Source organism: Hermetia illucens, chromosome 4 (genome assembly GCF_905115235.1).
Source record: "Hermetia illucens chromosome 4, iHerIll2.2.curated.20191125, whole genome shotgun sequence".
Lineage (NCBI taxonomy): Eukaryota > Metazoa > Arthropoda > Insecta > Diptera > Stratiomyidae > Hermetia > Hermetia illucens.
In genome coordinates this window covers 65779017-65802176 of record NC_051852.1, presented here as the reverse complement: position 1 = coordinate 65802176, position 23160 = coordinate 65779017, and the positions used below count along the sequence as shown (strand labels likewise).

Sequence of the window (23160 nt, the reverse complement as noted above, 5' to 3'; positions counted from 1 at the left end):
TCTGGCCCCAAAACTAAGGACACACGAGAGATCGTGTGGTCTGAAGAGGCTATCTGCGCGTTTGACAAATCCCGTCAACAACTGGCCGACGCTACACTCTTGGCATTTCCTCTGCAAGATGCACCCCTAGCCGTTTTTGTTGATGCCTCTGACATCGCAGTAGGTGCTGCCCTTCACCAAAAGGTGGACCAAGTTTGGCAGCCGTTGAGCTTCTTCTCGAAGCAGTTGAATCCCGCTCAACGGAACTACAGCACCTACGATCGCGAACTGCTCGCCGCATACCTGTCCATCAAATACTTCCGTTTCTCCCTAGAAGGCCGGCCGTTCACAGTGTTCACGGACCATAAGCCTCTCACGTTCGCTTTGAAACAGAAGCCCGACAAAGCGTCCCCTCGTCAGCTTCGACACCTGAGCTTCATAAGCCAGTTCACGTCAGACATCCAGCACGTGTCCGGGAAGGACAACATTGTTGCTGACGCTTTGTCTCGTGTCTCCGAAGTTAACATCCCCGCCTCACTCAATTTCTCGGCTATTGCCAAGGCGCAGTGGATGACGCAGCACTTCAGAGCCTCAAGTCCAACCCCAAATACAAATTTCGGGAGTTGCCCATCTTCGGCTCAAACCTCTCGCTCTGCTGCGAAGACTCGGAAAAGGGACCTCGGCCATACATTCCGGCCACATTTCGCAAGGAAGTGTTCCACGCAGTTCACGACTTGGCGCACCCCGGCATCAGGACAACAAACCGGTTAGTCACCGAAAAATACTTCTGGCCCTCCATGAACAAGGATATCAATTTCTGGGCCAGAGAGTGCATCGCATGCCAAAAGTGTAAAGTCTCCAGACATGTAAGGAAAGAATTGGGCTCATTCCCCCGCACTACCAAGCGTTTCCACACCATACACCTCGACATAATAGGGCCTTTGCGAGACTCGCACGGTTATAAGTATTGCCTCACAATCATCGACAGGTTCACGCGGTGGCCTGAGGCAATACCTCTGAAAGACATTACGGCGCAATCATGTGCTGAAGCCCTCTGTCGAGAGTGGATACCTCGCTTTGGCGTCCCTGCAGTGGTCATCACTGACCAGGGAATGCAATTTGAGTCCACCCTTTTCTCCGAGTTAGGCAAACTCGTTGGTTTTAAACGCCAGCGGACTACGGCATACCACCCACAATCCAATGGGATGCTGGAACGTTGGCACCGGACGCTGAAAGCCGCCATTATGGCACGCGACGACCCGTCCTGGACGCAAGTCTTGCCTCTCGTCCTACTCGGCCTTCGTACAACCCGCCGAGAGGAATTTGCTGCCAGCCCCGCGGAGCTGGTTTACGGGGAGAACCCAAGACTCCCAAGCGATCCGGTCTTCGACAAGAGATCGGGTCTCACGGAGTCGGGGTTGGTGCGTCTGCTGAGGGACAATCTCCGACGCATCAAGGCGCCACCACCCACTCGACACTCGTCCATACCTGCCAGTTCGCCCAAGGAGCTGGACACTTGTACGCACGTGCTGATCAGGACGGATGCCGTCCGGAAGCCGCTGCAGCCTCCATATGAGGGCCCGTACCGCGTTCTCGAGCGGGGAGAACATTTCTTCCAGCTCGAGATCGGTGGTCACAAAAAGGCGGTCTCTTTGTCCAGGCTGAAACCCGCGTGCGCCCCGAAGCAACGTCGTGTCCGCTTTGTGGATTAACGGCGAACGAAGTTCGGGGATCAGTCGCCGAAACCCCTAGGTTTCATCTGGGGGCGGAGTGATGTGGCGCGGCAGGATTCGCAGCATTCGAAATTTATTTCGAATGTTGCGAGTGCGAGCGAATAGATGGCGCGGATCTATCCACTTTGCGTAGCACGCCACGGGAGTGGAAGATCGCAGAAAAGTGTGCCATGAGTTGTTGTCTAAAACGTAGTAGACACACAAAAAATTAATCTAATGCAGTAATTATGTTTTTCGTAAATGTCTCTGATTTGTAATATTAAGTTCGAATATATGAATAAATACTGAAGTCTTTTGAATTAAAAATAGGAAAACGGAAGTTGAGTCCGCCGACTAAGATTAGGTCAAATAACATGTATAACTAATTTAATAATAAATGTTAACTTAAATATTATAATAAATATAAGTAATGTTAAATACTTAAGTATATTGTGTGAAATACTTCCCTGCGAAAATCGACTGAAATGAATGGCCTAGTTCCCTTACCTGAGGTCTCGCAAAGTATTAGGTTGTTGTACATGAAATGGCCGATTTGATACTAAAACTTGGAATGACTGCAAAGCTTACAAAAATTTATTTAATTAATCAAAATAGGTGTCAATCGATTCAAAACACTTCTCCCAGCGAGAGACAAGAGCATGTATTCCAGTTTCGTAGAAGTCCAATTTTCGGGTGTTGATAAACTCGACGAAGGCAATTTTGATGATCCCTTCATTCCTAAATTGTTTTTTCGCCAAAAAAATTATCCAAATGCTTAAAAAAGTGGTAGTCGGTTGGCGAAAGATCCGGCGAATATGGTGGATAAAGCAGAGTCTTACACTGCAATTCGTTCAATTTTTGAACCGTTGTTCGGGAAAGATGAGGTCGTGCATTGTCGTGAAGGAGTATCACCCCATCTCTGTTAACATTACCTTCTTCGGATGGAGGCTGGGTTTCGGCATATGCTTCGGTGGCTCATCAGCATCTGGCCATTGTACTGATCGGCGACGATTGTCGTATAATATCCACTTTTCATGATACTATTCTGTGCCAAAAGGGATCACTTCTGTTGCGGGAGAGTAACGAACTGCAAATTTCCATTTGGAGCGCCATGTTTTGCTCCGTAAGGGCATGCGGAACCCATTTGTCGAGCCTTTTCACCTTTCCAAGTTGTAAGTGCCGGAAAACTGTCGAATAGTATTTTTCTGCAATGTCTCTCACAGAGTGACATGTGTGGGATTCGAGTAACAAACGCAGCTCGTCGTTGTCAATCGATGGTCCTGGATGTCCACGTGGCTCACTTTGAAGGTTTACGTCACCTGACTGGAATTTTTCGAACCACCGCCGTGTGGTTCGTGCGCTTACCGAATCTGATCCAAATGCGCTGTTAATGTTCTTGGCTCTTTTCCATCCTTTTTTACTTTTTATTCACTATTATCACAACGATCGTCAAAACTGAGATGCCTCCTTGATTAAATGTAGGAGTATTTATACTTCATTATTCGACACCAACAGTGCCAACTGGTGGTGGTTTGATACAGCAAAATCGAAACTTACTTCAGTTGATTGCCAAATCGGCCATTTCATGTGCAACAACCTAATAAATAAGAGTTTGAGCCGAAAGTAGGAAACTCCTCAAACTTATATTTGGAGTTTCTCTTCAGGCTCTGAAACTCAGCGTCATCTTTTTGTGCCTAGGCGATTGTCGTATAATCGACCGCAGCGGGAACTGTGACCTCCGAGATTGTCTGAGCGCAAAAATAAATAAGTAAGTAAAGTAAGGCGCTTGTGGTGGTAAACCGCCTGCCCTCAAGAGAAAAACGGAAGTATTTAATGGAGAGGTATGCGGCGAGTAGCTCACGATCCTACCATCTGTATTTACGTTAAGTTGCTTCGCAAGGAAGCTCAACGGTTTCTAGATTTGATCCACTCGTTGGTTGAGTGGAATGGGATATCGGTTTAGAACTATCTGAGCATTCATTAATTTAGATACCAAATGAAGTGGAGAGGACTAACAGCTATTGGAAGGTCTGCAAATACCCTGTTTCATCTTCTTTTTCTTCAGCCTTTGTCCCGTTCACAAGCGGGGTCGGCTCGTCGTGATCGGCTTCGCCATTTGGCTCTATCAAATGCCTGATCTGGGTGCAATCTCGAGGCTTTCAAATCCCCATCCAGCGTATCAAGCCACCGTTGCTTAGGTCTGCCTTTTGGTCGTTTACCATCGACTTCGATGTTCAGACCAATCTTTGCAAGTGAATTCTCGTTTGCACGAATTGCGTGACCATACCATCGAAGACGCCTCTCTCGCAACTTTTCCACGATCGGTGCAACCCCATAACGATCGCGGATATCCTCGTTTCGGATGTGATCTAAACGTGTGACGCCACTAGTCCAACGTAGCATCTTCGTCTCCATTACCGCAAGACGCCGTTCATTGTCTTTTATGGTCGGCCAACACTCAGAACCATAGAGAGCGACTGGACGGACAACATTGCGGTAAATTTTAGATTTGAGACGTTCGTTGATACGTCGATCACAAAGGACACCAGTTGTGGAACGCCACTTCATCCAGGTTGCGTTAATGCGTGAAGCAATTTCATAACGCAGCTCTCCATTGGGTGATAGCGTTGACCCGAGGTATTTAAATCGCTCAGATCTGGGCAGATCACTGCCGCTGACAGTGATTGTGCCTGTTTCATGGGGATCGGTCGTCAAAAATTCAGTTTTGTTTAAATTCAATCTGAGACCGTGTTGCATGAGGCGATCATTCCATTTTTGAACAAGTTGCTGGAGATCATTTTTGCTATCAGATGCTAGGAAAACATCATCTGCATAAAGCAGTGTGTAGGGCGCTGGACGTTGGATATCCCGTGTGACGGTGTCCATAACAAGGACAAAGAGGAGTGGTGAGAGGGCACTTCCTTGATGAACTCCAACAGAGACACGAAGCGGTTTTGATACACCCGCCATACTTCGAACTTTACTTTTCGGATCGTGGTAGAGCAATTGAACCCAGCGCACGAGTTCTTCTGGCACGAAGTGTTGTCGTAAAGCATACCAGATGAGTTCGTGTGGTACACGGTCAAACGCTTTCTCTAGATCCAGAAAGGCAATGTAAAGAGGGCGATGCTTCTCACGGTGTTTCTCCATGAGTAACCGCGCAGCGTGTATTGCGTCAGTAGTTCCGCAGTTCTTGACAAATCCAGCTTGATTCACGGTTATTTCAACGATTTCGCGAATACGGTTGTCAAGAATGCGTTCAAAAATCTTCATGGTATGGGAAAGTAACCGGATCGGACGGTAATTTGAACATTCTGCTGGACTACCTTTCTTTTTCCATATTGGAACAGTGGTACTTTCTTGCCAGTCAGATGGTGTTCTTCCTTCCTGAATAACCCGGTTAAAGAATTCACTCAGCCACGGTGTTGGGTCCCAGCTCTTTGCTTTCCAGAGCTCAGATGCGATGTCGTCAGGTCCTGTTGCTTTCCCCGATTTCATTTTTTTTTATTGCCTCCTCGACTTCAGTTGCGCTGACTGGTGGAACTGCTCCAAATGTCGGCAATGATTGTGGAAGTGGAGGATGAGCAAATTCTTCAGTTGAAATCTGCTCGAAGTATTCTCGCCATCTATCCGTCGCGGCTCGACGATCAGTAAGCAAAGTACCGTTCTTGTCATTAACACAACAGAAGTGTTCGATATCCTGTGTGCGTTTATCACGGCTTTTAGCAAGTCGGTACAGATCTCTCTCGCCATCCCGAGTGTCCAGTTTATCGTAAAGATTTTTGAAATGGTTCGCTCGGGTGACAGCGACCGCTTTCTTTGCTTCCCGGTTGGCATTCTTATAAATTTGCCAATTAGCAGGCGTTTTATCGTCGAGAAATTTGTGGTAGAGGCGTTTCTTTTCACGGACCTTCATTTCAACATCATCATTCCAAAGCCAAGTATCTCGGTTGATGTACCGCTTACCCGGCTTGGTGACCCCGAGGGTTGCAGAGGCCGCTTTGTGGATCGTGTCTTTCATTTGGTTCCATGATTCTTCCACATTCGTAATGGTTGGCAATCGCATGAGTGAGACCGCTTCTTCGTTCTTCTCACCAAATCGCCACCATTTAATGCGCGGCGGGCCAGTGCGTTCCTCACGCCGTTTTATCGGTGGCTTAATTCGCAGGACAGCAATCAACGGCCGATGTTGAGGTGCGATGGTCTCATAGGGAACGACTTTGCAATCAGTGACAGTGGTAAAATGTTGACGTCTTATGAGAATATAGTCGATTTGCGTTTTATTGTTCCCACTATAAAATGTGGGAAGATGAGACAATCGTTTGATGAACCATGTATTCATAAGTACAAGGTCATGGGTGTCCGCAAAATCGATTATACGCTCGCCACCTTCGTTGCGCGCTCCGAACCCCTTTCCCCCATGGCACCTGTTACCGTCTGCCTTTTCACCCACATGACCGTTAAGGTCGCCGGCAATGATTATGTAATCGTCAGCAGGCACGTGACAAGTCTTTTCATCGAGAAGTTGCCAGAAGGCATTTTTCTCGGCATCAGGTCGGCCTGTCTGTGGTGCATACGCGGTGAAGAAGTGAATAGTGCGATCAGCTGATATAATGGTGAGCTTCATCAGCCGATCATCAAATCGTTCGACTTCTTTAATGGCATCACGGAAACCCTCTGAGATGGCAATGCCAACACCATATTGAGTGTGTGGGTTACCAAAATAGAGAAGTTTGTAGCCATTTTTACCGCGTTCGCGTTCAATGTCGCAGCTTTTGGAACCAGACCATCGGGTTTCTTGCAGTGCGCAGATGTCAATGCACCTTTTCCGAAGGGCTCTTGCGAGTTCCTCGGTCTTTCCAGTTAGGGTACCAACATTTAGCGTGCAGACACGTATTTGTTTTGTTCGTTGTGTGCGGACTAACTTGCTTACGTCCTGACGCCGTCCATGCGTCAAGAACCCTTGCCCATTTCTCGACAGGACCGGGGCCCGTCCTGCCGCGTCGACTGAGGTGGACGCCCTAGCATTTCTCCGAGGCCTGTGACTTAATCCGATCATCATGTTTGTAACGACATTCTATGCATTTTCTTGGTCGACCTGTCGCGGGGCCTGTCACCAAGAGAGATCAGGTAGGATTTAGCATAGTGGAATAACTCCAACTAAACTCTATTTATCTCTTTCCCTGATCTCAGCATTTTATTTTTGTTTTACTGAGGATAGTACAGAGTACGTTGCCTCAAACCCTCCTCCTTTACCTGGGCTTGGGACCAGCATACTATGTTAATAGCATGGCGGAGTTTGCAAATACCCTGTTTCATCAAATCATTAAACTCTTTCTTCGCAACAGCTAGCTTCTGGTAGGACAGTGGACGCACCTTTGAGAAGACTGGTGGGCTGGTAGTTTTGACATCGTGCTTAACCGGCTGGCAGGAAGTACTTTCCGTAGTAATGTTGCGGTACTTCCTGAGGGGTGCGCGAATATTGGCAACGTCCTCGAAAAGAATTGAAAGAGTGTTATCTTTGCAGGTGGAAATTTTCCTTAGCGCCTGTAAAGAGGTTGTGGGGTCTATCAAGCCCTTGTTCTGCAAGTCCAACAACAGCACATAGTGACACAGGAAGTGTGCGTCTAAAATGGGATGCTAATGTCCGCCAGAACGAATCTCCACGAAAACGTTCGGCACAGTCCTAGACTCACGTCCACCTGCCTATAGCCATATGCGGATGGGAAAGGAGTTCGCGGCAGCCAGTCGTAGATTCTCTGGGATTAATGTGTTCGGACTGGGTGCAGGGAAAACCCACACCTCAACGCCTTTGTCGACCAGGAAGCAGGGGTTCGAAGATTGTAAGACGACGTGGTACCCAACGAGCCTAGTTTGCCCTATGGTACATTTAGTCGCTTGAGCCCCGTAATTAGCAAATTGTCGAGGCCGATGAACGTCCCGGCATGCGACTATTCGAAGGCCCTTTTCGGGAAGCAGACCTCGACCGTGATTGCGATCAAGATCTACCCCCACGGGAGATTAATGGACTTGCACCAAATTTTTGCAACAAGGCGCCTGCTTCACTATCCAGTTTCGTTATCGACCAAGTTCCGTTAGTTAAACTGTAATCCTTTCTTGTTCGGGGTCACAACTTTGGGAGTTCCTTTTCCCCAATAAACAAGTCGGAATACCGGAAGCTCGCGTTTCAGGTATAAAGATTTGTGTTATTCTTATTTGAGAAATTTCTACATATTCCTTCATATTTTTAAAAACAGACATAGATATTATCCTCACCCTAAACAACCAAACTGCCGACTACCGAATACTGTAAATAAACATGCACGTACATAAATTGGTCGTACCCACATTTCCAATTTACTTCGTGAATAAAAGCATACATATGTACATATATTCCAATGGTTTAATGTACAAATATATCTATCTGAATTAGAGACTACCCGAAAACTTAATTAGCACGCATATATACTTACATATATACATATGACTGTGTGGAGTAATTGATATGCAAATGACTAAAAAACTAAAAGAAAATGTTTCTTTGCGACCCCCCATTCATAACAGCTCACTGCGTTGTGGTATTGACGAATTGATATGTGATGATGACGTCATGTACATTCTAGAAAGCGTAAAATTCTCAAAAAATTGCAAAGTTTCACCCCCGCACATTTTGAGTCCCCAATCTTCTGTTTAAGCCAATGTCAGAAATAAGATTATTTTCGAAAAGTACTAATTGAGTGCTTTCATTTGATACCACACAGGACCATGTTTGGTAAAAAAAAAACCTATCCCGCTGAAAAATCTGAAAAAATCAGAATCTATATGAAATCTAGGCCTCGAAATACACCCATTCCGATATATTACCGTGTTTTAAAAATTTACCGGAAAATTCTATTAAGTTTATCCTACAGTAGTTGTAGTAGCACAAAATTTATCATCAATACAGGCGATAATCTTCTCTTTCTTCAGACTTTGTCCCGTTCACAAGCGGAGTCAGCTTGTCGTGATCGGTTTCGCCATTTTATTTGATCAATCGCGGGGCTTTTGAATTCACATTCAGCGTATAAAGCCACCGTTGTTTCGACCGACCTTTTGGTCATTTACGTGATCACACCGTCGAACATCTCTCGCACTTCTTCCATCATCGGTGTAACCCCATATCGATCGCGGATATCTTCATTTTGGATGTTATCAAAACGCGTCACACCACTAGTCCCAACGCAACATCTTTGTCTCCATTACCGCAAGACGCCGTTCATTGTCTTTGGCCAACACTCTGAACCATATAGAGCGACAGGACGGATAACATTGCGGTAAATTAAAAATTTGGAACGTTCGTTGATATGTCGATCACAAAGAACACCAGTTGTGGAAAAGGCACATTTATATCTGCGCCCTGCAAGAAACCTAAAAGCTGCGACAGAACGCGAACGCAGTATAAATGGCTATAAACTTCTCTATTTTGCTAGTCTGCACACTCAATACGGTTTTGACATTGTCATCTCAGAAGGTTTCTGTGAAGCCATTAAAGAAGTCTAACGATTTGATGATCGGCTGATGAAATTCGCCATTATATCAGCTGATCGCACTATTCACTTCTTCACCGCATACGCACCACAGACAGGTCGACCTGATGCCAAGAAAGATGCCTTCTGGCAACTTTTCGATGAAAAGACCTATAAGGTACCTGTTTATGACAATATCATCATTGCAGGGGACCTTAACGCTCATCTGGGTAAAAAGGCAGACGGTAACTAACACCATGGGGCAAAGGGATTTGGAGCGCGCAATGAGGATGGCGAGAGTATAATCGATTTTGCGGATACGCATGACCTTGTACTAATGAATACATGGTTCATCATCTCATTTTCCTACATTTTATGGTGCAGACAATAAAACGCAAATCGACTATATTTTCATAAAACGCTGAAATTTTACCACCATCACTTGTTGCAAAGCCTTTCCCTATAAGGCCATCGCAGCTCAACATCGGCACTTGATTGCCATCCTCCGAATTAAGCCACCGATAAAACAGCAACCCTCGGGGTCACCAAGCTAAGTAAGCGGTAAGCTTTGGAATGAAGGTCAGCGAGAAGAAACGTTTCTACCACAAGTTTCTCGACGATAAACCGCTCGCTAATTAGCAAATTTATAAGAATGCCAACCGGGAAGCAAAGAAAGCAATCGTTGTCACCCGAGTGTCCCATTAAAAAAAATTTTTACTATAAACTAGGCATTTAGGATGGCGAGAGAGATCTGTATCGACTTGCCAAAAGCCAAAACGAACGCACACAGGATATCGAACACTTCTGTTGACAAGAACGGTACTTTGCTTACCAACCGTCGAGCCGCAACGGACAGATGGCAAGAATACTTCGAGCAGATTTTAACTGAAGAATCTGCTTATCCTCCACTTCCACAATCATTGCCGACATTTGGAGCAGTTCCACCTGTCAGCGCAAATGGGTGCTCAGAGGTGACGGGGCGGCAACCCTGTCGGCCAAACCAAACCCAAGTGGCTGAGGAGAATCTCCATAAGGGTGAGCGGGAGACGCAGTACTCACTTTGGTTTGCCGGCCGTGATGCAGTAGGCGAATGCTCCAAAGGCCTAATTAGGGCGATCAGACCTGAGTCTGCAGGGGGATTCATCTGGACTGGCAAATTGGTCACGAAACCTTACCAGGGGTATACTGGTACCATGGGAACCGGGAAAGCCCCTGGACTCTCATACTTCGGGTGAACTCCCGTTGTATGTGAGTACAGCTCGGTTATTTGCGGTTGGTCCCCCTAGTGGGAGTTTCATGGTGGTTGTGGTTGTGCTCAAGCGAGAAGAGACCTTCGGGCCTCGGCGTGGTGTTGCGTTTCAACACGGGTGCCGTACTCCTTAGTTCGGTAGAGATTTAGGTAATTCTTGCATCCACCAGTATGAATGCTAATCCATGTACTTGGATATACTGGTACCGTTGTTGCTTGTCTTAGCGGGGCTCTGATTGTGGTCACAAAATCAATCCGTGTCTGAAGAGGACCGTAGGGTTTAGTCTCACGACAGGTACCTACGTTAAACACCATGGGCTTAACTGTCAGCGCAACTGGTGCTCAGATGTTGTGGGGAGGAAGACGGGGCGACAGCCCTGTCGGCTGAACCAAAACCAAGTGGTTGAGGAGAATCTCCATAGTGGTGGCACCGGGAGATGCTGTATCGCATTGGCTTGCCGGCCGTGATGCAGGACGATCAGACCCGAGTCCGCACGGGGACTCATCTGCAGTGGCCATAGTCACGAAACCTTACCAGGGGTATGCTGGTACTATAGGAACCGGGATAGCCCCTGCATTCACATACTTTAGGTGAATTTCTATTGTATGTCCGATTTTGGTAAGTCTTGCATCCACCACTATGAATGCTGAGCCGTGCATTCGATATAGACTGATACCGTCGTAGCTTGCTGCGGCGGGACTCTGATTATGGTCGCAAAATCAATCCACGAAGTAGAACTCACGTAAAACCCCCTAGGACTCGTGTCAGCGCAACTGACATCGAGGAAGCTTATTACCCTGATTTGACTCAGGTACTCATTCACAGCAGACTGGTGTTCGACGTCAAATCACAATACAAATCCCACTGCCACCAGTGAGATTTGAACCGCGATCTTCCGTACGATAGCCTTGTGCTCTAACCAGTCAGCTACCCGGACACCGTTTCTGAGAATGGGCCCGTTAAATAAATGATCACTTTTTTAGCCATATACGAATGGAAAAATATGCGTAGAAAGTTTCTCCCATATGATGAGCACAAAACCTTTATACCCGGAGCGCCAGCTTCCGGTATTCCGACTTGTTTTTTATACCGTGTGCTTTCGATCACTTTGTCTAACTCAACAAGAGATTTAGGTTTCTAATTCAATACTTGCACCTTGATAATGTGCTAATGGTTTTTTTATAAATAAATCAGGTCTGTTTTAAATGGTTCAGCTTTTCTAACGCCATTCAGAGGATTGAAAGATCGATCCTTCAAGTTAGGTGTAGTCAGCCCACACAGCGCGCAGCGAGTTGACTTGACGATGATGTTGTGCCGCCACGTCAACCACGCCCCTACTTCCGATGTCACGAGACAGGTTCATCCGCTCCACGGCAGACTTCGGATGATGCATTCGGAATTTGGACATAGTTGTCCGTATCCGCCGCTGGACGTTTCCCAAATCAGTCTTCGTATAGGGCGATCTTCCGAATGCATAAGCCAGTGAAGGGCTATCGAATATATTCTATGCGCTTATTTTATTCTTCCCCGAGAGATGCGTTGTCAGTACCAGCTTTACACGTCGCAGGAATTGCAGAATTTCTAGGTACTTGTAGAAGTCTATCTCGATCATAGTTTCGATGTGGAGGTCACCATTGCTACGTCCGGCATGCGGCTCGTGATGACCTTTGCGGATGGCTTGGATTTCAACACCTATCTACTCAAAACTCCATCCGAATATCACGACTGTGCATGTCTACTATTCGCAACAGACTTCTAAAGTGGTCGTCAGTACCAGCGTATAACTTGATGTCATCTAAGTACACCAAGAGTGTCAGTTCGCCGTTAGCACCTAGGTCATACTTTATTGCAAAACCATACCCTCTAGCATCATTTAGTAGTCATGAAAGGGGGTTCAGTGTCATGCAACACCAAAGGAGGCTCAAAGAACCCCCCTGGAAGGTGCCCCTCCGTATATGGATAGGCTCTGAGGTATTAGTACCCTTAGATGAAGGCACTGATAAGGTGGTATGCCTCCCTTCCATGACTGTCGCCAAAAACTTGATTAGTTTCGGATCAGTGCGATACAATGTAAGACATCGATTAGCCAGGTATGCGGGACGCTATCAAAAGCCTTGGCATAATCGATATAGCAACTAACGAGGTTTCTTTGCGCCGAGGTCCACCAATTCGATATCCCTAAAAGTTGCCAGGCGTCCTGACCTACCCCATCGCTCCATCTCAGGCAGGGTCTGCCTCGTCTTCTTTTTCTACCATAGATATTGCCCTTATAAACTTTCCGGGCTGGATCATCCTCATCCATACGGAGTAAGTGACCTGCCCACCGTAACCTATAGAGCCGGATTTTATCCACAACCTGACGGTCATGGTATCGCTCATAGATTTCGTCGTTATGTAGGCTACGGAATCGTCCATCCGCATGTAGGGGGCCAAAAATTCTTATGAGGATTCTTCTCTCGAACGCGGTCAGGAGTTCGCAATTTTTCTTGCTAAGAACCCAAGTCCTCGAGGAATACATGAGTCTTGTACAGTAAGAGCTTTGACCCTATGGTGAGACGTTTCGAGCGGAACAGTTTTTATCGGTTGTGATTCTCGACCCTAGATAGGAGAAATTATCAACGGTTTCAAAGTTTTTGTCTCTTATCTTTATTCTTCCCGTTTGACCAGTGCGGTTTGATGTTGTTGTTTGGTTGGTTTTTGGTGCTGACGTTGCCACCATATACTTTGTTTTGCCTTCATTGATGTGCTGTCTTGCCTGCTCGATCTGGATGAAGGCAGTTTATACGTCTCTGGTCGTTCTTCCCATGATATCGATGTCATCAGCATAGGCCAGAAATTAGGTGGACACAGAGGATCGAACCTCTTACATTTACCTCAGCATCACGGATCACTTTGTCGAGGGCCAGGTTAAAGAGGACGCATGATAGGACATCTCCTTGTCGTAGACCGTTGTTGATGTCGAATGGTCTTGAGAGTGATCCCGCTGCTTTTATCTGGCCTCGCACATTGGTCAGGGTCAGCCTAGTCAGTTTTATCAATTTCGTCGGGATACCGAATTCTCTCAAGGCCGTTTACAGTTTTACCCTGGCCATGCTATCATAGGCGGCTTTAAAGTCCATGAAAAGATGGTGCAACTGATGTCCATATTCCAACAGTTTTTCCATCGCTTGCCGCAGAGAGAAAATCCGATCTGTTGCTGATTTGCCCGGAGTGAAGCCTCTTGGTATAGGCCAATGATGTTCTGGTCGTATGGGGCTATCCGGCCTAGCAAGATAGCGGATAATATCTTATAGATGGTACTCAGCGACGTGATACCTCTATAATTGCTGCACTGTGTGATATTTCCCTTTTTATGTATGAGACAGATAATGCCTCTTTGCCAGTCGTCAGGCATTGATTCTGTTTTTCTTTTTTTCGTAACAAGTTGTTTTCCGTGTAATGTTGTCAGCCCTACCCAACCTGGAGGACCAGTTGGTACAATTTGTCCCATTTTTAGGCGCGAAGACTCACCTTCATCCTTCTTCGTCTGCAGCTTTGCGTTGAGAAAGAGCTGCCAGCTATCACCACGTGGAGGTATAGATAGCTTTTAGTAGTAAAGCTGTTGGTGTTTGTTCGGCAGGCATTTCCCAGGTTTTATGCTCCATCGTGGGTACCAAACCACGTTTCGCCCTGGGACCTATACTTAGACCCACTGTACACGAGGCTCTTCATGTGCCCCCACACATAAAAATGCATGGGGGTTAGGTCTGGACTTCTGGTTGGCCAGGGTAAAGGCCCACCTCTTCAAATCCATTTATTGGGATAATTTGTGTCCAGCAAACTTGAAGTAGATTGAATGGGAGATCCTCCATTAAGTCGCCTAGATCACCTCTCAGGAAATGTTCGCAGTCTTCGCCGTTTAAATTGTCAGGCAGAAAGTAAGGCCCAATAAAATGATTAGAAATGACGCCCATCCACACATCCACGCTGAATCTTCGTTGTGACCCCTTGACTCTCTTCTTATTGGGATTTCCTTGTTCTTTTGGGGCCCAATAGTGAGCGCAGTGGTAATTCGTAATCAAATCTTTATCAAATTTTGATTCATTAGTCCACAATATTAATTTAAGGAAATGCGGGTTTTCCACATCAGCATTTAGCATAAAATTGCAAAAACCTAACCTTCTCGCGGAATCTCCTTCTTCGATAGCTTGTATCGGCGTGTAATGGTATGGGTATATGCCCGTTGTATGTACTGTAAACCGCACTTTTCATTGAAAGAGTGCCAGTTCACGGGCAACAATATTATCGGAAGTGGTTGGATCTAATCTAAATCGTTCCATTATCTCTTTATCTTGCTCTTCGTCATCATCAATGGCACGTGGCCTTCCCAAGTCTGTATGTCGTCTTGAAACAGTGTCTTCGATACACTCCGTCGAACACGCTCACATCTGGCACTCGACGCCCGGGATAGCTATATTATTTTTAAATCCCATGTAGCATAAGAAGCTAAGTTTTTTCTATAAGTAATAAAATCTTAGATTGTTATAGCTCGTTGGATAGCTGGTAAAACGTAGATCTTTTTAGGCACACGTAGATATATTTAGGCCATAAAGCAGTTGGAATATTTTTTGGAGATATCCTGTAAAGAAAATTAATTTTTTTGAATTTGTACTAACTTTTTTAACTTTCTATTGTCTACAACTACCTATTTAGTTAAGTTACGTACAATTATGGTTATTGAGGTCATAAAGCATCTTATTCTATATGTAAAAATTAAATAATAATAAAAATACGAGTCACATATTTCAAAATATCTAATTCAATAGTCGAAAAGTCGGCCATTTTTATAAAAAAAAAATTAAAACTTATCTTGAAAACAGTTAAGTTTGGGGTAGGGTGTTTCATAGTGAAATCAGTCAGAAATAATGGATACTATACGCCTTTAACAGATGTAGGTCGACTTCTCTTGTAGTCCTAAGCGTATTTGAATGGACCTTTGCCCCATTTAAACCTGGCGCATAATGTTTATGTATTTAGTTTATCAGACCATTCACTTGAGTATGAACCTGACATCCAAAGCCTTAGAATGCAAGAAATTTACACTTACACTCTAGTAGGGGGGGGGGGGCTGTTAAATAAATAACTTTATGTAAACAAGTATCGGTATGGGGAGTATTTTGGGGCCTAGATACTATGTGCATGGACCACCATATTTCTTTTGAAATATTTGAGTTTTTGGAGTAACTGACCATTTTCGGACACCGTGCTTCTCCCCTTGCCACCCAATATGAAAACCAATACCTGCTTCTTAAAGTACTAATCGAAACCTTTGATTTGGTACACCAACATGGCTATTACATACATGAAAATAGCCCCGCAGTTTGAAGCTAATCTCGCAAACAGATTCCCTTTACCAAGCGAACTTATGAAGCGGCGGGTTTTCGCACTCTTTTGGGTACTTTTTTCTTCTCAATGTATCCAGCAGAGCAGTTGTATATTGTTATTATATTTTTTCTATTTCTTCTTTAATTGAGACTATGCTTTAGTTTTGTTAATTTTGTCCAAGTGATAAGCCCACAGCAGCGGGAAAGCACAAACACCCTGACGAATTGCAAGATTCGAACCTCGTGCAACGAGATCGAAAGGCCAACGCTCAACCAACTTAATAATTATGCATTCAATGTAATGTATTTAATAATAACTATGGAGAGTTTTTAAGTAAAAGGAGCTGAATTAAATTAGACATCTGGATAGTGTCCTTTTAATTTCATTTTCAATTAGACATCTGGATAGTGTCCTTTTAATTTCATTAAGATCATTTTCTCTGCAGACACGGATATTTCGACCACTACCTAGAAGAAATGTAAGACCGTTCTATTACATTGTGGTTCGGGGGTCAATTTGTAGATAACGAAAATTCGGGCTTGAATTTTAGCTTCTGAGAACTTTGGGGAAAACATCATTCACTGCAAACTATAATTGCTTCAAATAAAACTCTTAGGGACATAAAAGAAGTATATTTTCTTCTGTAAATTAAAGTCCCATTAATAATTTCATGAGTTTAACATTTTCGATAAAATGTTGCTAATAATCTTGATAAGTTCAAGCGTACAGTAAAATTCCAAAACTTTTATAATTTTCTTTTTTAGGTTTTGTGTAAAATAAAACTTTATTAAAATTGATTCAATGTCTGGTTGTGTGTCTGTATATCAGCCCCGAAAACTGCTAGATCGATTGTCACGAAATTTAGAAAGAAGGAGAGAAGGGGGGTTCACACACACGTGGGGGTGGAGTGTATATTTTTTTCACCAAATACGGACATGTAAGTTATTAAATCAAAAGATTCCATCAAATTAGAAAATGGTCTTGCTTCTGATATTGGGCGAAACATTGAGGGATGAGGGCTCAAAATGTGTGCCAGTACATTTCCGTATTTTAGAAACTTATCCGGTAACCACCCTTCAGTTAAGGAAAAATCTGACACTGGTGCAAAACCCGAAGCAAATGTGTTTGTGTTCATCTTGCGCTAGAAACATATCACGCGTGTATATAAATTGATCGTACACATATTTCCGATTTACTTCGTGCACAAAAGCGTACATATATAGTACGTATATTGAATACTGGTGTACTAAGGTACAACTATATCTAAATTGGACACTGCCCGGAAACTTCATTAGCCATATACATTTTATACATACATACATCTGTCGTCTCGGGCAATTGATGCTGATATACAAATAACGAAAAAAAACTGAAAAAGGAAATGTAAAATGTTCAGCTGCGCTCCGCCGTTCATATATATTTATATATGGTTGTCCTTTACTTCTTGGTCGGATACACCGTGTCAACCACGCCTACGCGCCATCGCTCGCGGTTATCTGAAATAAGCTTCAGCTTTTTTGTTTCACACAAAACCTTCAAAAAAAGGGCTCCACTTCTGCCATGATTCCGGCCGTTCTGATTATCTGGAATCAAAAACCAAACCGCCATTTTAATTGAGACTTCAGGCTCTACATGGAACTAAAGATAAAAGTACAATTCCAAAAAATAACTTTTATGTGTGCTTTATAAAAAAACAATTTTTCGCACTATTTTTGGGCCTATATAGCTGATAAAAAAACTAACTAAGCAGTATGATTGTTTTAGTTCAACTTGAGCAGAATCAATGAAATAGTTTTTGAGATATCATGGCAGCAGCTTGAAAAATCGTGTTATGAGAAAGACAAGTTTGAAAGTTGTTATATATGTATAACACGCACCCCGTACACTCTCCTACTTGATTTTTATTCTCCGACACATTAGACGACTCCCTTAATGTCACGATTAATTGACGCATTTCAGAAGAAGTTTGCTTTCCGCTAGGAGCCATAATACTAATCGAAAAAAGTCAATATAAATATTGACCATATATCCAGACAATGTTTGCAAGACATAAAGTATCAAACAAATGTAAATAACGGGACTTTTTAAAGGTTTTGTTTGAAAGAAACCCTTATTAGAATCAAGTCGGTGTCTGTCACATCCGCTTTATTCGGAAAGGGCTAAACCGATTATCACGAAATTTGGTGAGAACGTGTGGTTTGTGAATCCCCTTACATGTAGCAAGTGGTGACATTTTATGTTGAGTTTAAGGGGCGCTCCTCATACATACGGTAGGGGATGAATTTTTTTTAACGGAAGGTACCATCGGGTTTTCTAAGAGAATCCAACTTGGCCTACTCATCCCTTTTAAGGACTCTGCACAGCCTTGAAGTCTCTCCTTTGCCTTTCAGTTCCTCACAGTACGGTCTAAAGGAGTCTCGTTTCGAACACCTAACGAGCCTCTCATATTCGCGCTGTGAGTTCCGGAAGTTTAACCAGTCTTCGTTCTTATTGCTTTTGCAAGCACGGTTCAGAAGTTATCTGGTTTATTTTCTGAGTTTTCAGTTCCCGATTCCACCAAGGAACAGTTTTACCGCTTTGGCCTTGGGTAATAGGACAAACCTCTTCGTAGCACTCTAAAAGTGTGCAGTTTAGAGTTTGAAATTCATCTTCTAGCACCAAAGGAATCCTTAGTCGCCTAGGGAGCTGTACTTTATTGCCAAGAAGTTCATTGAACTTTGTCCAATCCGTTTTTCTAGGGTTTCGTCTTTGTATTGCAAAATATTCGTCCGCATTAGTCAGATTGAATTCTAGGTATCGGTGATCTGACCGCCAGTGTATAATCAACTCTAACACTTTTGAGGTACGCTTCTTCTCGGTCTCACAAACGTAGGAGCGTGCCCTACGTTTGCAGCTGAAGTGATGAAATCAAATAGCCCCAATAAATATCTTGAACATTCGCATCGCAACCTATTAATAGTTCGAGACCATTTGATTCTGCATACGCTACCAGATCCAATACGTTCTTCCGTCGGTGGAGGATACGAAAAATCATAGGGTAAATAAGTGGAGGCAACTATGATGGTTTTTCTCTCGCCATTAATCTGATTTTGTACGATGACCGCAACTTAGTCCTGGAAACAGAACTGTTTCAGCATAGTTGCCTCTAACCGTCTTGACATCCGCACATATCTTCAATGGATCTTTCATCGTAGAAGATTCTAGCCTCTTACACCAGAAAAATGTAGGGGTAGTCCTGCAGTTTTATCAGCCTCGCTGCCAACAGATAGGAGAAGGCTTTGACATGCTGCAGGTTACTTTGACAAATCTTTATGTTTTTCGACATAAACTTAGTGTAATGTGTAATGGAAAACAGAAACGGTCCGCGTGTGACGAGGTTTCCCCCATATCGTACCGCCCGAGACTCGATCCCCTCGTCTTTGATTTCTCTGAGAAAAGCCGGACTTAGAGGTACAGCAGTTCCCATGTACTCAGGACATTCGTCTGTTTTCCATTTAGAACCTTGACTGGTTTTTGGTGTCCGGTTTGCATAGATTCGATCACTCGAACTCCGGCTTCTCTTCCGTCTGTTTCGTGCAAGGTGTAGGAGAAGTTACTAGTAAGTAGGATTCACTCTGTAGTCACACTAACATCCGCGGGCAGCTCCATTTTGGGAGCGCGCACGGAAGATGTTGCAATTTGCTCTATAGTGTGTGAGTCGAAGAACATCATTGTCCTTCGTTCTCAAAATGGAGATGATGCTCTACGGTTTGCTGATATTGAATTTCACTCTATCTAGGAAAAAGTGGAGCACCATATGGTGACTTCTCCTGAGCACATTCAGAAACCCTCCCTCCTTCGAGGGCCCGGTAACCAACACCCGGCATGTTCTGACCTGCGCAGCACAATAGTGAACTTGGGCCGGCCGCCAGAATGCAAAGCCGGGATTACCTGCTGGAGCCACTTTAAGCACTTAAAGGCAGTCTCATCAGGGCACTCCAAATGGAAAAGCCCATTACGAAAACCTTAATTTTTTAATTTTGGCTTCGTTCCAGGCTCCAGCATTTTTTTTCCACAGGCGTTCCCGGAGGATAGTAAATTGTCCCTCTGACATTTTACCATCTTTGGAGGAAACTCCCACGACACCAGGCAGACCTGAGGTTGCTGCTTACGCATACGTCCTCTTTCTTTCCCCCTTCGTGTTCGTATTCTTATGGGAGGTGCTAGCTTCATTGAAACTTCTCTTGCTGATTTGATCACCTCTCGGCACACCGGTCCAATCCGCGCGGGACTCGTGGATGTAAGCCCTGGTACGGAGCACAATAGAGTTGGTCAGCACAGATGTGTTCATCTTACGCTTCTTGCGGGCGTTCCCGCTGACAGAAGGGTCTGGTGCGTCCAGTGTGGATCTCACCGGGGTTACCAGTTTATCCCTACCTTCCACCGAAGATTCCACTTCCTCGCATCCGATTTCTCTGGACGTTCCCGCATCTTGTGGCATAGCCACGTCCATGTCGTCATTCCCAATATGCTCCATCTTCCTTCGCAGTGTCTTCTTCCGCCGCCGGCTTAGGGCCTTTCCAGTTCACGGTGTCCGGGCTACTTGAAGACATTTCCACATACCAACGTTAAACCAGTAGCGTCCACGTCACCAGCTTCCCTTTGTTTCGCTCCTCCCGCTAAGGGTAAAGGAGAAGGTTCTGACAGGCACGATTTAGCCCGTACTCTCCCCTCCTTAATGGAAATACACTACAAGATTACAGTACTCTGTAGGAGGTGTGGAGCTGTGATCAGCATTGGACTCGCCCGTAATTATTACCTTGATTTTACACAGGTACTAATTCACAGCTGAGTCGACTGGTATCCGACAGTCAGTCATGATACAAATCATACTGCTACCAGTGAGATTTGAACCGCGCCTTTGCGCTCCAACCACTGAACTATCCAGACACTGGGAAGGTGGGAACTGTAAGTAAAAGCGGTCTACGTTGAGTTTAGGGAGATATTTAAGGAGAGTGTAATTTTTTTCACCATATATGTCATGTGGAGTATCAAATGAAAGGTTTCGATTAATATTTTTCAAAGCTACCTTTAGCTTTGCCATTTGATGCTAAAGGGAAATCGTAGGTTGGAGAGGGATCATTTCTTTCAAGGACCCATTCTCATACGGTACTATACAGTGCCAAGATTCCGAAAAACCCTCTATACCGATATCTGTTCAAATGCACTTAATATATTATATAATATTATTACTATGATTTTTAGTAACTGGCTGCAAAACCCCCCTTACGTTAACCATAGAATCATGAAATTTTGCAATAATATAAGCTATCAGACAGACATGATTCTCCAAGTTTGATACCGAATTTGTCGCTTTTGGGTAAATTGTCAGAGATTGAATGTCAGCATCACACTAAAATGAGTAGTCTGACGTAATATATTATATGTACATATACGACTTGTTTTATTAGGTGTTTAAAATCTTTATAAATAAGCATTGATGTCGGATTGATGTGATTATGAGCACTTTAACAGTAGGTTGCTCCCTTAAGAACCAGGTATTTTCCTCCTCCATTCTTCAAGCGTTTGAAGTTGTTGCACTAAGTTGAGACATATAGGTAATTCACGATACACCTTTTTTGGGTGGGTGTATGGTTGGCCGTCAAGCACACTTTTCTCCAAAAAAAGCTTTACCGACTGGAACGAGTTAAGTGCTATGCTATGACAAGCTGATGTGATTAGATGCAGAAGTAATTTAGATTCACATTGGATCCTTGTTTAAAATATATGTAACTACTCTAAATATATTAGGTCATATTTTTCAAACGCTTTCGGAGGAACAATATATCATTTCAATTATAATATTCTTAAATTAACAATTCAAAATAAATGTTTCTCTTATATTTTCTTTTCAGTTAATCTAGAGCTAAAACAAGACATCAAAATGGATAGAGAAAATACATTATTTCCTTAGTGATGATGACAGCGTCATGATACATTAAAACCAGAGTAGGAAATAGGGATGAAGCACCAGTAACTTCGTCAAATGTAATTCTGTTTTATTCGAAATAAAGCTTCAAAGCAAATACTACCTAGAACGTAAAGGGTCAGTTGATGTTATTGCAGAAGAAACCAAAATAAAATGAGATTTAGGTGAACATAAGTTTTAATAAGTTAAAAACTGTACAAAAAAATAATTTTGGACATTTTGCTTCCATGGCTTTGAGATTTTTGAAAGAAAAAATATATTTCGCATTTTGAATATGCGTACAGTAATATTTTTATAGAGTTTTTCTTTTTTTAAACTTTCGATAATAAATGGTAGAATAAGTCTGAAAAATCATTGGTTTGAAACGGATATCATAAATCTACTTTACTTACTTTTTCCAATTTCTTAGATCAGATCTTGTTGAACATTGTATTTATAAACTATAGTAAAGAACAGCAATAGACGAAGCCATAAAACCATGAGGCAAAATTGAAAATGCTCTACATTTTCAACGAAAAATTCAACAGTGTGACAAAATAATAATGCTGCCAACAATCGTGTTTGTTTATTACTTTTTTAGTGTAGTGCTTCATTATTGTATCTAATTTATAAATTTTACCAATAATATCAATAATTTCTGATTATCTTGGGATTTTCTTTTCATTCGTTTTCTTATTTTATTGCATACAGAAATTCTATTTATATATATATACAAGCGATTGTTACTATATTTAACAATATATAAAATAAAATAATTCTAAAGTTTGAAAATGTATAACTCTTTGAAACGTAATTCAAACGAAAATATTCATTAAAGTATAAATTATTTTGAATAGTAACATGAAATATGCAAAAATTTTAAGGGAAGAGTATTTCGCATTAATTGTCTTTTTAGGAATATAGTAATAAACTTCTTAACAACAAAAGCAGTAGCTGGAAACATTGATTACATCTATGCTCTTCAAAGGTATTTAATTATTTCTATCAAATATTGTTGAAAAATATATCTATTTTTTCCCTGCTATAGTGCACTCATTTCCGACTTTCTAATGATTCGATAATAATATAATAGAGGAAAAATAAACATGTGAACTGAAAGGAATTATTTGAATTTGTTATTTATTTATTTGACATTTAAAAAATTATTAGATTTGAACAGTTCAGCGAACAGGTAAGTGATAGTCGAGTCGAATTACGGTTTTAAAATATTCTTCAGTTAGGTCAACGCAACGCCGTGTACAAGAATTTACAAAAAGGCAGGGGCGGTGATGTTGAATTTAATAAGAAAATTTAGATAGCATATATTATTTATTATCTTATTGAAAAAGTCATTCAAGGAGCCCAATTGAGGGTAGGAATAGAACCCCAAAAGAAACCCTTCT

The 23160-nt window shown here is 43.1% G+C and overlaps 1 protein-coding gene across 12 annotated transcripts in view; it reads left to right on the top strand.

Annotated features, from left to right (window-relative positions):
- The window catches only part of LOC119655729 (spectrin beta chain), a 135135-nt gene extending 112255 nt beyond the window's left edge, over positions 1-22880 (top strand). For all 12 annotated transcript variants that reach the window (XM_038061768.1, XM_038061779.1, XM_038061774.1 and 9 more), the window contains one exon: positions 21705-22880. In XM_038061768.1, the coding sequence (XP_037917696.1) occupies positions 21705-21708 (4 nt within the window). In that variant the 3' untranslated portion in view covers positions 21709-22880. The remainder of the gene's footprint in view (positions 1-21704) is intronic.
- The last annotated feature ends 280 nt before the right edge of the window (positions 22881-23160 follow it).